This window comes from Jaculus jaculus, chromosome 8 (genome assembly GCF_020740685.1).
Source record: "Jaculus jaculus isolate mJacJac1 chromosome 8, mJacJac1.mat.Y.cur, whole genome shotgun sequence".
In the NCBI taxonomy this organism is placed as follows: Eukaryota; Metazoa; Chordata; class Mammalia; order Rodentia; family Dipodidae; genus Jaculus; species Jaculus jaculus.
The window spans coordinates 13448499-13464346 of NC_059109.1; the positions used below are offsets into that span (position 1 = coordinate 13448499).

Below are 15848 nucleotides of genomic sequence, written 5' to 3' on the forward strand. Positions count from 1 at the left end.
AGGGGTGTGTGTAAGTGTGTGCATGTGGAGGCCAGAGGTTGAGGTCAAGGGTCTTTCTCAACTACTCTCTGCTCTATTTACTGAGCAAGGCCTCTCATTTGAATGCAGAGCTCTCTGACTCAGCTGATCTTGATAGGTGGTTTACCCAGGGGGATACCCTGTCTGTGCCTTCTGAGTGTTGGCATTAGCGGCAGACTGCCATACCCACCTGGCATTTACATGGGTGATGGTATTATGGGAAATTGAGTCACACAGAGCTGACACCAAAATAGAATAGAAAATCAGAAAATGTATCCATTAATCCTAGCACTTGGAAGGCAGAGGTAGGGGGATCATTGTGAGTTCAAGGCCAGCCTGAGACTACATAGTGAATTCCAGGTCAGCCTGAACTAGAACAAGACCCTACCTTGAAAAACCAATAAATAATAAATAGATAAAAGCAAGAAAGAAGTTAAAAAAATTATTCATGTCTACATGGGCTCAGAGGAATAACTTCCAAAGACTGAGTACTGGGCTCTGACATCTCAGAGCTTTCTACAGATTTATAGACAGTGTGGCAGGCAGTTTGACATCAGCTTGAGTTCTTTACACTATTGGTGGGCTACAAGTTTCTAAGGTCATTTTTTTTTTGGTGGGGGGGACACAACCAGAAAATTCCTTAGTGGTAAGTCAGTGATAAGAAAGTACAAATTTAGAAGAGAAAACTGTTTGTTCAGGGGTGTTTTTTATTACTCGTGGTCCAGTTTTACAAGATATTTGACTAACTCAGGATGGGACACAGTGATGCAGGACACATCTGTATCAACGTCTGATAAGATTGAGGCTTTACGTTTTCAGCGTAGACTGCTCTGCACAGAATGAGGGAAGGCCTTTACAGTGATTAACATCTCCACAACGGGGAGGCCAACTTGAGTCTTCATACTTGTGTGGCAAGCGTGTTATCTGCTAATCCACCTCCCTAGCACTGTGAGTTCTTTTATTTTTATTTATTTTCAGGAAAGAGATGGAAAGGCAGACAGAGAGAGAGAGAGAGAGAGAGAGAGAGAGAGAGAGAGAGAGAGAGAAGAGAGAGAGTGAGTCTGGGCAGGATAGGCCCTTTTGCCAATGCAAATGAACTCCAGATACATGTGTTAGTTTGTAAATCTGGCTTGACATGGGTACTGGGGAACCAAACCAGGGCTTTCAGGCTTTGCAAGCAAGTGCCTTCAACTGCTGAGCCACTTCTCCACCCTACCCCTATGAATTCTAAGATAATCATCATATAATGTGTTGAGGAAAACAAGAGAAAATTAGCCAGAATGTGATGCAATGCTTTCACAGAGATCTGAGATTAGCTCCCACTTGTATTGTGAGGAGAGACCTGATAGTATTTTAGGCAACTTCCAGAAACTTGCATTATCCCATACCAAGTGAAATCAATAAGGTCACCCTGGAAAAGTTTATGAAAGAGGAATTCTCTAGGTTGGGAGCTAGTGATTTCTTGGGAAGTTTAAGGGAAAAGTTCAATGGATAATAATAAGAGAATGGGGAGCAGGCAAGATGGGGCTCACATCAGGGACTGGGTTCACGGGTATAGGGAATAACAGGTTGTTTTCATCATTTGAAGTCTTTGTGAACAGTAAGTGCCAGTTCCCACGAACTCAGGACTAAAGCAGGCTGTTGAATCTTTTCTTCCTGGAGGACCACATTTAATGTGGAAGAGGCAGGTCTATAGAGAAAATTCTGGACACTTAACTGAGGTAGGCATTGTTAGGGGAACTTAGTGAGGGCTGGCCCAGGGAGGTGCCAGGGGTTTCTTATCTTGTGGGAAAACTTTGTGATATACCCCATCCTCAGGTGTTAGAGAGAGGGTTCCTTGCTTGGTGAGAAGGGATCTGGCTTAGGGTTGTAATTGCCTTAATAAATATTGATGACCTTGATTGTGAGCCCCAGTAATGAAACATACTGGGCAAGATGAGTTTCGGGGTTCAGTAAAGATATACCTGAAGGGGAAAAAAAGAAAGAAAAAAAAAAAGAAAAGAAAAAGAAAAATGTTAAAAGGCAGGCATTGTGGCACACGCCTTTAATCCTAGCACTCAGGAGGCAGAGGTAGGAGGATCACCATGAGTTCAAGGCCACCCTGAGACTAGATAGTGAATTCCAGGTTAGCTTGAGCTAGAGAGACACCTTACCTTGAAAAACCAAATAATAAATCAATAAAATGAATAAATAAAAGCATCTATAGAGACAATTTGTGTGTAAGTTCCTTCCATGGGGGCACAGGAGCAAAAATCCATATGCCAGTTCTCTCCTGGAAGGGCTCCTCATCTTTGGATGGGATGAAGGAGTGGAAGGGGTCATGGATATATATGGCATCATGTGGGATAGGACTGAGAAGTCAAGCGCAGAATTTATGAAATCTCTTTGGCTAACGAATAAAGTCTCAGTCCAGTCCTGGACAGCCCTAGCTCCCAAGGGAATAGATGGTGGTGGCTATTTAGAATCTTCTACTGGGAATACTGGGGCAGTAAGAATTGATTTGGCCCTTTTACCCAGTCCTCGGGGTATGCCTCCTGGGTATCCTGGGGATAAAGAACGGTCCCGCAAAGAGTGTTCTGAGGAATCAAACCCAGGACATTTGCTTTCCAAGAAAGCACTTTCAACAACTGAGCCGTCTCTCCAGCCCCACGACAGCATTTTCAATAGGCTAAAATAGCATTAGAAGAGTCAAGGACTACTGTGGAGGACACCATATGCGGTTGACACGTAAAATGGAACAGCATGGCTGGAAGCCAGGAGAGAGTCAGTCCCCAGACAGTCAGCGTGTCTAGTGCCAGAAGGTGCTACATGGGCAACTGGGGGAAAATGACCAATATCTGTCCAAGCAACTCATGGTCTAACCTACCTAGCAGCAAATAACCTGTTGTGATGCTCAAACAAGTGCAATAGTGGCACACAGCCATGGTGGGAAACCAACTGCTCTCTATTCGGCTAACTGATCCCCTCAGTGATAAGGAACCCATAGCTGGAGCTTGGAAACAAGTCAGAACAATATCCAAACATCAGCCTGCTCTCCATCATCAAGCTACCACCAATCATGGGCTATAAGAGGGGCTACACCTATTAAATTCTCTATAAAAAGTAAAGGTTGGTCCAGCCATTGTGGAAATCAGTGTGGAGGTTCCTAAGACAACTAAAAATTGATCTACCATATGACCCAGCTACAGCACTCCTAGGCATATATCCTAAGGGCTCATCTCATTTCCTTAGAAGTACGTGCTAAACCATGTTTATTGCCGCTCAATTCATAATAGCTGGGAAATGGAACCAGCCTAGATGTCCCTCAACTGATGAGTGGATAATGAAGATGTGGCACATTTATACAATGAAGTTCTACTCAGCAGTAAAGAAAAATGAACTTATGAAATTTTCAGGAAAATGGATGGATCTGGAAAGGATTATACTAAGTGAGGTAACCCAGGCCCAGAAAGCCAAGCGCCACATGTTCTCTCTCATATGTCGACCCTAGCTACAGATGGTTGGGCTTCTTTGTGAGAAGGAAAAAACTCAGTAGCAGAGGCCAGTAAGTTAAAAAGGAGATATAAAGGGAAGAGAAAGGAAGGGAGGAGGGTACGTAATAGGTTGGTATTGTATATATGTAAGTAGAAGAATAGATAAACGGGGGTGAAAAGGCCCAAAGTGAGGTCAGGGGAAGAGATTGAGTAAAGGAAAGGTGGAGGAAGGGCTAATCAAAATCTAAGAGGATGCAAATAAATCATATGGAATCCTTTGGTTTCAGACAATGGAACACTCAGGAGCCATAGATCATTGTTAGAAAATTTTCAGTGCCAGGGATGGGAATACCTCCAGTGAGTTGTTGACCAGGGAGGTAACTAATGCCCCAAAACATTATAGGCCATTGCTGAGGCCCTTGGTTTCCCATCAGGAATCGATGGTAAGACTCTATTGCTGAAGACTCTACATACTTGGGCTGCAAGCCCACTGAAAAATCCTGTTGGAACTGAGGTGATAACCTCCTCCATGTAGACCAGCTGACTGAAAGCTGGAAGAAGCCATTCTACATGTAGTTCAATTGGAGAAAGAGATACCACCAGTGAAGATACTCAACAGTGGATACTGCAAGCCTTATAATTGTCCAGCCAGGCCAAATGAGCCAATGGGTGCAATAGTGGCACGTCTGTCATGGTGGAAACCAACTGCCCTCCAATTGGACTGGAGGTCCACTCCATGGAAGGGAATACATCCCTGATACTGAAAACTTAAAACAGGGGTAGTCATGAGCCCTAGGAGTGTAACATCTGCTGATGTATGGATAAGTGTATATACTATGCTTATCAAACTGCTCAGTAAGCACTTCTCTTAATATTTATACCCTTATATTAACACTACTTTCACTTTGGGTAGAGAATCTCTTCTCAGATGGCAGTGACCTTGGGATGACTCAGAAGGTATCATAGTGCTGGAAATAAGTGACTGGAGTACTGAGTAACATCTGGATCACACCTTCCAAGGCTCAGGGTCTGATAAGGAAGAGGTGGCAGAAAGAATGTAAGAGCCAAAGGAAGGGTAGGACTCCTTACAACATGCTCCTCTAGACACAAAATGGCAGGAATATCCATGACCTCACCATGGCCTGACACTACCTACATAAGACCATCATAAGAGGAGGAAAAGATCATGATATCAAAATAAAAGAGAGACTGAGACGGGGAAGGGATATAATGGAGAATGGAATTTCAAAGGGGAAAGTAGGGGGAGGGAGTGTATTACCATGGGATATTTTTTGTAATCATGGAAAATGTTAATAAAAATTGAGAATAAATAAATAAATAGTAAGGATTATATCATTTGTCTGGTGCTAACTTACTCTCCGTTGGAGAATCTGCTTCTCTTTTTCAGATAGATGTAGATCCTAAGGAGAGAGCCACCCCATCATACCTCAAAAGGGCCCCAGCTGAAACTAAGAACAATTGGTGAAACAAGCAAGGGTGCTGTTTTCTTGGTGAACCAGGTACCAGCACAAGGGTGAAGGAGATCAACACAGAGAATGATCAACTCCTACCAAATCAGAGATCCAGAGGCCCCCAACACCTCATCACTGAAGCAGACCAAAATTGAACCCAACATGGCTCAGGGAAATTTTGCAGAAGAGGGGCCAGAAAGAATGTCAGAACCACATGTTGGGTCATGATATTCAGAGACATTTATCCTACCTGTAACTGTGGGCTAACTCCAGAATGCATTACCCATATACCTCAATAAGGAGGGGGCAAGGGGAGGGGGTAGGTCACGGGTGAGCCTAATAATGGTACCAAACTGACTGTGTTTGCTGAATACAAAACTAATTAATAAAAAATAAAAAGAAGAATCAAAGCCAGTGTGCACAGTGTGACCCAATGCCACTAAGGCATATAATCTTCACTGTGGCATATTTTGGAAGAAGCAGTGATCACAAGTATGACACAGAGTAAAAGATCATTTTAACTTAAGATACCCATGTGGGGCTGGAGAGATGGCTTAGTGGTTAAGGTGTTTGCCTGTGAAGTCTATCTAAGAACCCAGGTTCAATTCCCCAGTACCCATGTAAACCAGATGCACAAGGTGGCGCATGTGTCGAGGTTGTTTGCAGTGACTAAAGGCCCTGGTGCACCCGTTCTCTGTCTACCTCTTTCTGGTGTGGTAGTAAAAACCTTTAATTCTAGCACCAGGGAAGCTGTGGTAGGAGAATCCCATGAGTTCAAGGCCAGCCTGAGCTTTCAAGTAAGTTATAAGTTAGCCTGAGCTGGAGTGAGACCCTACTTCAAAAGCTGGGTGGGGTGGATCACACCTTTAATCCTAGCATTTGGGAGACTAAGGTAGGAGGATTACTGAGTTCCAGGTGAACCTGGGCTAAAGAGTTAGACTCTTTTTCAAAACGAAGAAGACCAGCCAGGCCAGGCGTGGTGGCGTACACCTTTAATCCCAGTGCTAAATAGGCAGAGGAAGGAGGATTGCTAAGAGTACGAGGCCAACCTGAGGCTATACAGTGAATCCCAGGTCAGCCTGGGCTAGAGTGAGCCCCTACCTCAAAAGAAAGAGGTGGGCGTGGTAGCACACGCCTTTAATCCCAGCACATGGGAGGCAGAGGTAGGTAGATCACCGTGAGTTCGAGGCCACCCTGAGATTACATAATGAATTCCAGGTCAGCCTGCAAAAGAGTGAGACCCCTCAAAAAGAAAAAAAAAAAAAAAAAAAGGAAGGAATGAAGGACAGAAATCAAAAGCCAGCACATCAAAATCTTTACAAATGACAGAGCTTGGTTTATTGATTTTCTTTGCCAATAGACAGCCGCACACTTAGGACACCAGTATCAAACTTCCCCCAATGTCCTTCCCAGAAGTCTTTCTCAACAAGGGTGGTCAAGACTTTCCCTCACATCCTACTTTCCCAGAGGAGGCCAGTCTTCATTATGGATGAGTGAACTTCAAGGAAATCCCAAACAATCAAACAAGCGAGAGAGGCATTCCCCCACAGTCATGTTTCCAACCACACAGGACTCCAGAGAGGGGTCCCAGTTGTCCGGCCACTGCCTCATGCTGAAGTCGGCCTCGGTCAGCCGCTGTCTTCGGACTCGCTGCAGCATCTGCAGGCCTGTGGAGGAGATGCGAAACAAAGTTGAAACAGGGCCCATGAGGAAGACGGAGATCGGGACGCGGTGGGGGGCGTCAGCCCAGTCTAGGCCTCCCTGGTGACTCCCTCCTGCATCCCTGCTCCCCCAGTGGCCGCAGGGATGCTGTGCCCTTCATCCCTCCTCTACCCCCCACCCCACCCCGGGGAAAATATTCGGATTCCTAAACACTCAGCAATTCAAGAATTTCTGATTCCAGGCTATACTGGGAAGGGCATGAATCCCTTACCACAGGGCAGACAGGGGCCCCTACCTCGGTTCTGACGGTTGAAATCTTTGCTCCACACACTCCTGATCATGTCCAGCAGCCACTCCCTAGCTCGGCGTGGCCCCACGACAGTGACGCGAGTGTGCCCCGCGACCGTGAACCAGCTCTCCAGCTGCACGAGGGTTTGGCTGTGCACCTCGATGCTTCGAAGGTACGTGTCTGCTGGACCTGTGAGCAGAAGAAATGGGAGGAAGGACAGACAGGTGAGCTGCCTGAATCCGTGGTTGCCTTGAGGTTCGGGCTCTGGGATGGGCCGGGGAGGCTGTGGAGGGGAAGGTTGGGAACCGGGAGGAGAGGGATGGGGCGATGTGGGGAAGATCCACCCACCGAATATAAAGCGCTCCTGCTCCGCCTGGATGCAGAAAACCAGGGGCGTGTCGAAGTTTTCAGGCACATCCCACCATGGTTGATTGCCAAGAGTGCCCATGTCCGTGTTGGTCAGGGCTGCTCCTTGCTGAAGAGCAGGCGGAGTCCAAGCAAGTTGCTGGAGAAAGCGAGGAAGGAAGGAGGCCCTGGCTTATTTATATGTCTCCCTCCAGCCAGCCCGCTTTGACCCGCCTTAGGGAGGCGGTCCTCGCCCTGGAGCTCCTCCCATGAAAAGCCAATCAATCAAGTGTCCCTTCTGCAATGAGACTGCCATTCAATGTCAGAACCTAATCAAGCTTTAAATTTTTTAATTTTAATTTTATTTTTTGGGTTTTTGAGGTAGGGTTTCAGTCTAGTTCAGGTTGACCTAGAATTCACTATGGAGTCTCTGGGTTGCCTCGAACTCACGGTGATCCTCCTACCTCCGCCTCCCGAGTGCTGGGATTAAAGGCGTGCGCCACCACTCCCAGCTTATTTATTTATTTTAATTTAATTTATTTATTTATGGAGACAGAGAGAGAAAGAGAGAAAATGGGCACATCAGGCCTCTAGCCACTGCAAATAAACTCCAGATGCACGCGCCACCATGTGCGTCTGTTTTACATGGGACCTAGAGAATTGAACTTGGGTCCTTAGGCTTCACAGGCAAGTGCCTTAATGGTTAAGCCATCTCTCCAGGCCTCGTTTTATTTTGTTTTTTGTTTTTGAGGTAGGTTCTTGTTTTAGACTCGCCTGACCTTGAATGTAGTTTCAGGGTGCCCTGGAATTTATGGTAATTGTCCTACCTCTGCTTCCAGAGTGCTGGTATTAAAGTATTAATACCTTCTTATAGAGCTCTTGGACATATATTAATTTTATATTTACTGACAGTATTGAAAGTTTTTTTTTTTTTTGAGGTAGGGTCTTACTATTGCCCAAGTTGACCTGGAATTCACTATGTAGTCTCAGGCCTTGAACTCATGGTGATCCTCCTAATTCTGCCTCCAGAGTGCATGGGATTAAAGGCATGTGCCACCACGCCGATGAAAGTGATTTTCTTTATACTAATTCTAATTTCAATCCAGTGCTCTGTTGTTTGTCTTCCTTTTTTTGTCGGACAGGGTCTTCCTCTAGCCCAGGCTGACCTGCATTGTCCAAGCTGGCCTTGTGCTCACAGTGATCCTACCTCTTCCAGAGACTGCTGGGATTAAAGGCGTGTGCCACCAAGCCTAGCTATTTTTTTTTCTTTCTTCTTCTTTAGATTTTAAGCTGGGCATGGTGGCACATGCCTTTATTTATTTATTTATTTTGGTTTTTCTTTTTCTTTTGTTATTTTTATTTATTTATTTGAGAGCGACAGACAGAGAGAGAAAGAGGCAGATAGAGAGAGGGAGAGAGAATGGGTGCGCCAGGGCCTCCAGCCACTGCAAACGAACTCCAGATGCGTGCGCCCCCTTGTACATCTGGCTGACGTGGGTCCTGGGGAGTCGAGCCTTGAACCATGGTCCTTAGGTTTCACAGGCAAGTGCTTAACCACTAAGCCATCTCTCCAGCCCTATTTTGGTTTTTCGAGGTAGTGTATTGCTGTAGCCCAGGCTGACGTGGAATTCACTATATAGTCTCAGGGTGACTTCGAACTCACAGTAATCCTCCTACCTCTGCCTCCCAAGTGCTGGGATTAAAGGCATGTGCTACCATGCCCAGCACTTTTTTTTTTTTTCCTGTGGCAAGGTTTTACTCTAGTTTAGGCCGATATGGAAGCCTCTATAGTCCCAAGCTGGTCTCAAACTCACAGCAATCTTCCTATCAGTGCTTGGATTAAGGGTGTATGTCACCAGCCTGGCTCTCATTTCAGGTTTTTAAAATATATATACATATTTCAGGCTGGCAAGCTGGCTTAGCAGTTAAAGCACTTGTCTGCAAAGTCAAAGGACGCATGTTTGATTCCCCAGGACCCACATAAGCCAGTCCTAGCTCATGGTTCCTTCTTTCAAAGCTCCTGCTGGGTGCGGTGACAGCACATGCCTTTAACCTACAGATGCACAAGGTGGCACATGTGTCTGGAGTTCGTTTTTAGTGGCTGAAGGCCCCAGTGCACCCATTCTCTCTCTCTCTCTCTCTTTCATTACAAATATCTCAATCGTGAGAAACCAATTATTACTGGGAGCCTTATGGATTTTTTTATTTTTTGGAGATAGACAGAGAAAGAGAGAGGGAGAGAGAGAGAGAGATAAACTCGAACTCCGGACACTTGTGCCACCTGGTGGGCATGTGCAACCTTGCACTTGCCTCACCTTTGTGTGTCTTGCTTACATGGGATCTGGAGTGTGGAACATGGGTCCTTAGACTTTGCAGGCAAGTGCCCTAACTGCTAAGCTATCTCTCCACCCTGAAGCTTCTCTCTCTCTCTTTTAATGGGAGGGAGGGTTATTTTAGGCTTACACAATCCATGGGAACACCATCAATGGCAGAAGATACTGGCTCACCTCGAGAGAGCCAAGCAGACCGTAACAACTACAGCAAGCAAACACTAACACCAGCAAGCAAGAGCCTCCAGAGCTCCAACTGCTCTCTACAGACCTTTGAGCTAGACTCCAAGATCCATCCCCAGGGGCACCTCTTCCCGGGTAGGACTCTGCCCACTGGAGATTGAAAATGCAAGTCTGAGACTATGGCCCATATATTAAAAGTACCATACAGTCCTAACACATGCGTCCTTCTTTCAAAGCTCCTGCTGGGTGTGGTGGCAGCGCACACCTTTAATCCCAGCCTTTAGGAGGCAGAGGCAGGGGGATCATGGTGAGTTTGAGGGCAGCCTGAGACTACATAGTGAATTCAAGGCCAGCCTGGGTAGAGTGAGTGCCTACTTTGAAAAACTAAACAAGCCGGGTGTGGTGGTGCACACCTTTAATCCCAGCAATGGGGAGGCAGAGGTAGGAGGATCACTGTGAGTTCAAAGCCACCCTGAGACTACATAGTGAATTCCAGGTCAGTGCTGGGATTAAAGGTATGCACCACCACGCCAAGCTCCATCTTTCTTCCTTTCTTTCTTTCTTCCTTTCTTTTCTTTTTCTTTCTTTCTTTCTCTCTTTCTCTTTCTTTCTTTCTTTCTTTCTTTCTTTCTTTCTTTCTTTCTTTCTTTTTTTCTTTCTTTCTTTTTTATGAGAGAGAAAGAATTGGTGGGCCAAGACCTCCAGCCACTACAATTGAACTCCAGACCGTGTGCACCCATCTGTACACATGTGTGACCTTGCATCACTATGCATCTGGCTTATGTGGGACCTGGGCAGTCAACCGTGAGTACAAGCACCTTACATACTAAGTCATCTCTCCCTCCAGCCCTGTCCTCATAAATACATAAAGTAAATAAAATTTTAATTTATTTTTTAACTTTTTTATTTATTTGAGAGCGATAAAGAGGTGTATACACACACACATCTATCTATCTATCTATCTATCTATCTATCTATCTATCTATCTATCTATCTATTGAGAGAGAGAGAATGGGCACACCAGGGCCACTAGCCACTGCAAATGAACTCCAGAAGCATGCGCCACCTTGTGCATCTGGTTTATGTGGGGGGTCCTGGGGAATCGAACCTGGGTCCTTAGGTTTCAGAAGGAAGTGTCTTAACTGCTAAGCCATTTCTTCAAACCCTACCTTGATAACCCCCCTCCCTCCAAATAGAAGCAGGGCTGGAGAAATAGCTCACTCAGTAGTAAAGTGCTATTCTTACAAGCGTGAGGATCTGAGTTTGACCCACAGAACCCACTAAAAATGCTGAATGTCACGGTAACTGTTTATAACCCCAGTACTGGGTAGGTAGAGTCAGGTGGACTCCTGGGGCCTGCTGGCCATCCAGGGTAGCAGTACAGCCTGCTTGGGAAAAGATAAGACAACATCTGCAAAAGTCTCTGGGATAGAAAACAACTCAATAGTCCCAAGGAGCAAAGCCAAAGGAGGCACAGGGAATAGATGGTGGTGGCTATTTAGAATCTTCTACTGGGAATACTGGGGCAGTAAGAATTGATTTGGCCCTTTTACCCAGTCCTCGGGGTATGCCTCCTGAGTATCCTGGGGATAAAGAACAGTCCCGCAAAGAGTGTTCTGAGGAATCAAACCCAGGACATTTGCTTTCCAAGAAAGCACTTTCAACAACTGAGCTGTCTCTCCAGCCACACGACAGCATTTTCTAATGGGCCAAAATAGCATTAGAAGAGGCAAAGCCAGTATGCACCGTGTCAGCCAATGCAACTAAGGCATATAACCTTCACTGTGGCATATTTTGGAAGAGGCAATGATCACAAGTATGACAGAGTAAATGATCATTTTAACTTAAGATACCCATGTGGGGCTGGAGAGATGGCTTAGTGATTAAGTCATTTGTCTGAAGTCTAAGAACCCAGGTTCAATTCCCCAGTACCCATGTAAGCCAGATGCACAAGGTGACGCATGTGTCGAGTTTGTTTGCAGTGGCTAGAGGCCCTGGCACACCCATTCTCTCTCTCTCTACCTCTTTCTGGTGTGGTAGTAAAGACCTTTAATTCTAGCACCAGGGAAGCTGTGGTAAGAGAATCCTATGACCCAAGGCCATCCTGGGCTATCAAGTCAGTTATAAGTCTGTCTGAACTGGCGTGAGACCCTATTTCAAAAGCTGGGTGGGGTGGATCACACCTTTAATCCCAACATTTGGGAGACTGAGGTAGGAGGATTACTGAGTTCCAGGTGAACCTGGGCTAAAGAGTCAGACTCTTTCAAAATGAAGAAAACCAGCCAGGCCAGGCGTGGTGGTGCACACCTTTAATCCCAGTGCTAGGTAGGCAGAGGAAGGAGGATTGCCATGAGTTTGAGGCCAACCTGAGGCTACATAGTGTACACAGGTCAGCCTGGGCTAGAGTGAGCCCCTACCTCAAAAGAAAGAAAGAAAGGATGGGAGGGAGGAAAGGAAGAAATCAAAAGTGAGCACATCAAAATCTTTACAAATGACAGAGCTTGGTTTATTGATTTTCTTTGCCAATAGACAGCCTCACACTTAGGGCACCAGTATCAAACTTCCCCCATTGTCATTCTCAGAAGTCTTTCTTAACAAGGGTGGTCAAGACTTTCCCTCACATCCTACTTTCCCAGAGGAGGTCAGTCTTCATTATGGATGAGTGAACTTCAAGGAAATCCCAAACAATCAAACAAGCGAGAGAGGCATACTCCCACAGTCACGTTTCCATTCATAAAGGACGCCAGAGAGGGGTCCCAGTTGTCCGGCCACTGCCTCATGCTGAAGTCGGCCTCGGTCAGCCGCTGTCTTCGGACTCGCTGCAGCATCTGCAGGCCTGTGGAGGAGATGCGAAACAAAGTTGAAACAGGGCCCATGAGGAAGACGGAGATCGGGACGCGGTGGGGGGCGTCAGCCCAGTCTAGGCCTCCCTGGTGACTCCCTCCTGCATCCCTGCTCCCCCAGTGGCCGCAGGGATGCTGTGCCCTTCATCCCTCCTCTACCCCCCACCCCACCCCGGGGAAAATATTCAGATTCCTAAACACTCAGCAATTCAAGAATTTCTGATTCCAGGCTATACTGGGAAGGGCATGAATCCCTTACCACAGGGCAGACAGGGGCCCCTACCTCGGTTCTGACGGTTGAAATCTTTGCTCCACACACTCCTGATCATGTCCAGCAGCCACTCCCTAGCTCGGCGTGGCCCCACGACAGTGACGCGAGTGTGCCCCGCGACCGTGAACCAGCTCTCCAGCTGCACGAGGGTTTGGCTGTGCACCTCGATGCTTCGAAGGTACGTGTCTGCTGGACCTGTGAGCAGAAGAAATGGGAGGAAGGACAGACAGGTGAGCTACCTGAATCCGTGGTTACCTTGAGGTCAGGGCCCCGGGATGGGCAGGGAGGAGAGGGATGGGGCAATGTGGGGAAGTGCCACCCACCGAATATGAAGTCCTCCTGCTCTGCCTCAATGTAGAAAACCAGGGGCATGTCGAAGTTTTCAGGCACATTCCACCATGGTTGATTGCCAAGAGTGCCCATGTCCGTGTTGGTCAGGGCTGCTCCTTGCTGAAGAGCAGGCGCAGTCCAAGCAAGGTGCTGGAGAAAGCGAGGAAGGAAGGAGGCCCTGGCTTATTTATATGTCTCCCTCCAGCCAGCCCGCTTTGACCCGCCTTAGGGAGGCGGTCCTCGCCCTGGAGCTCCTCCCATGAAAAGCCAATCAATCAAGTGTCCCTTCTGCAATGAGACTGCCATCCAATGTCAAAACCTAATTAAGCTTTAAACTTTTTATTTTATTTTTATGTTTATGTGTTTGGTTTTTTGAGGTAGGGTTTCACTCTAGCCCGGGCTGACCTGGAATTCACTATGGAGTCTCAGGGTGGCCTCCAACTCATGGTGATCCTCCTACCTCTGCTTCCCGAGTATTGGGATTAAAGGTGTGTGCCACCACACCCGGCTTATTTATTTATTTATTTATTATTTACAGAGAGAGAAAGAGAGAAAATGGGCATATCAGGGCCTCTAGCCGCTGCAAACAAATTCCAGATGAATGTGCCACATGTGCGTCTATTTTACATGGGACCTGGAGAATTGAACCTGGGCCTTAGACTTCATAGGCAAGTGCCTTAACGGTTAAGCCACCTCTCCAGCCCTTGTTTTTTTTTTTTTTTTTTTTGAGGTAGGGTCTTATTTCAGAGTAGCCTGACCTTGAATTTAGTGTCATGGTGTCCTGGAATTTATGGTAATTGTCCTACCTCTGCCTCCAGAGTACTGTTATGAAAGGTGTGTGCCACCATGCTTGTGTAAATTTGTGTTTTATCTTTTTCTTTCTTTCTCTTCTTTTTTTCTTTTCTTTCTTCTTTTTTTTTATGGTAGGGTTATGTTGTACTCCAAGCTGGCCTGGAATTCACTATGTCGTCTCAGGGTGGCCTCGAACTCACACCCACCCTGGGATTAAAGGTTGTGTGCCACCACACCTGGTTTAACTTTGCTACTTTAATTGGCTTATTGCAGATAAATGTCTGATGTGGTTATGTTTGGGCTGCCATGGCCCACCCCTCACTTTTGTAATAAGGACAGAGACAACAGTCCTCAGACCTGAATGTGCTAATGCAATACACCGTTTTGATTGCTTTTTGAGGCAGTGTCTTACTCTAGCACAGGCTGACATGAAACTTATCATGAAGCCCAAGTTGTCCTTGAATTTATGGGCATCCTTTCACCTCAGCCTCCATAATGTTGGGATTTAAAGCTTATGCCACCATCATACCTGGCCTTTTCTTTTTTTACTTTTAATTTTATTTTTTGTTTTTGAAGGTAGAGTGTCACTCTCGCCCAGACTGACCTGGAATTCAGGCTGGTGTTTCAGGGTGGCCTCACACTCATGGCTATTCTACCTCTACCTCCTGAGTGCTAGAATTAAAGGTGTATGCCACCATGCCTGGCTTGACCTTATTTTTTAATCTGGAAAGCAGATACCATGGTGCTTGAAAATATCAGATGTTGGGCTACAGAGATGGCTCAATGGTTTATGCACTCACCTACGAAGCCTGACGATCCAGCTCGATTCTCCAGCACCCAAGTAAATCACATACACAGAGTGATGTGTGCATCTGGAGGTCATTTTCAGGAGCTGGAGGCCTCAGTGAGCCCATTCTGTCTCTCCACTTGGAAATAATTTTAAAAATAAAATAATTGTTGGATCCTAAACATAAAAGTATCAATGCCTTCTTACAGAGTTCTTGGACATAATATTCATTTTATATTTACTGACAGCATTGAAAGTGTTTATTTTTTTTTTTTTTGTTTGCTTGTTTGTCTTTTCAAGGTAGGGTCTCACTCTAGCCCAAGTTGACCTGGAATACGCTATGTACTCTCAGGGTGGCCTCAAACTCATGGCGCTCCTCCTACCTCTGCCTCCAGAGTGCTGGGATATTCCCAGCATCCTGGGAATAAAGGTGTGCCCTACCAGATCCAGCCAATTAGGGCACTTTTAAGAAGCTCCTTCTTGGGCTGAAGAGATGGCTCAGTGGTTAAGATACTTGCCTGCAAAGCCTAATGACCTGGGTTCGATTCCCCAGTAACCACATAAAGACATTTGCACAGTGGCACCTGCATCTGGAGCTCAGTTGCAGCAGCTGGAGGCCCTGGCGAGCCCTTGCTTTTTTTATCTCTCCTATTCAGTTGTAAACACAGGAGTGGGAGAGGACATCCTACCATGTTGGGGAGGTCTGTAGTGTGGGTGCCCGTTTGCATCCTGGTCTTCCCTGGCAGGTTTCCCTTCCTGGAATAACTGGTTTCTTTTTTGTTTGTTTGTTTGTTTGAGGAAGGGTCTCACTCTAGCACAGGCTGACCTGGAATTCCCTTTGTAGTCTTAGGCTGGCTTCGAACTCACAGTGATCCTCCTACCTCAGAGACCTCCTGAGTGCTGGGATTAAAGGCGTGCGCCACCACTGATCTGTGGGTGCACAGATACGGTTACATTCACACCCACAGCCAGCACATTACAGAAGCTCTGGTCACATCAGCTAACTTCCAGGGCTCACACTTACCTGGGGGAAAACTTAACTGACCTTCATTA

General features: G+C 46.3%; 2 protein-coding genes across 2 annotated transcripts in view; both read right to left on the minus strand.

Annotated features, from left to right (window-relative positions):
- Positions 1-2486: 2486 nt before the first annotated feature.
- Positions 2487-15848, minus strand: part of LOC123462832 (putative KHDC1-like protein) — a 36568-nt gene continuing 23206 nt past the window's right edge. The window contains exons 3-6 of the mRNA XM_045156966.1: positions 7263-7419; positions 6921-7103; positions 6512-6630; positions 2487-2561 (exon numbers count right to left, since the gene is read on the minus strand). Of these exons, the coding sequence (XP_045012901.1) occupies positions 2487-2561; positions 6512-6630; positions 6921-7103; positions 7263-7419 (534 nt within the window). The remainder of the gene's footprint in view (positions 2562-6511; positions 6631-6920; positions 7104-7262; positions 7420-15848) is intronic.
- On the minus strand, positions 12257-13343 carry LOC123462964 (putative KHDC1-like protein). Its single transcript, XM_045157592.1, has 3 exons — positions 13210-13343; positions 12899-13081; positions 12257-12608 (listed from the first exon to the last, which is right to left on the minus strand). Exons 1-3 carry the CDS (start codon positions 13307-13309, stop codon positions 12442-12444), a joined length of 450 nt encoding a protein of 149 aa, XP_045013527.1. The 5' UTR covers positions 13310-13343; the 3' UTR covers positions 12257-12441.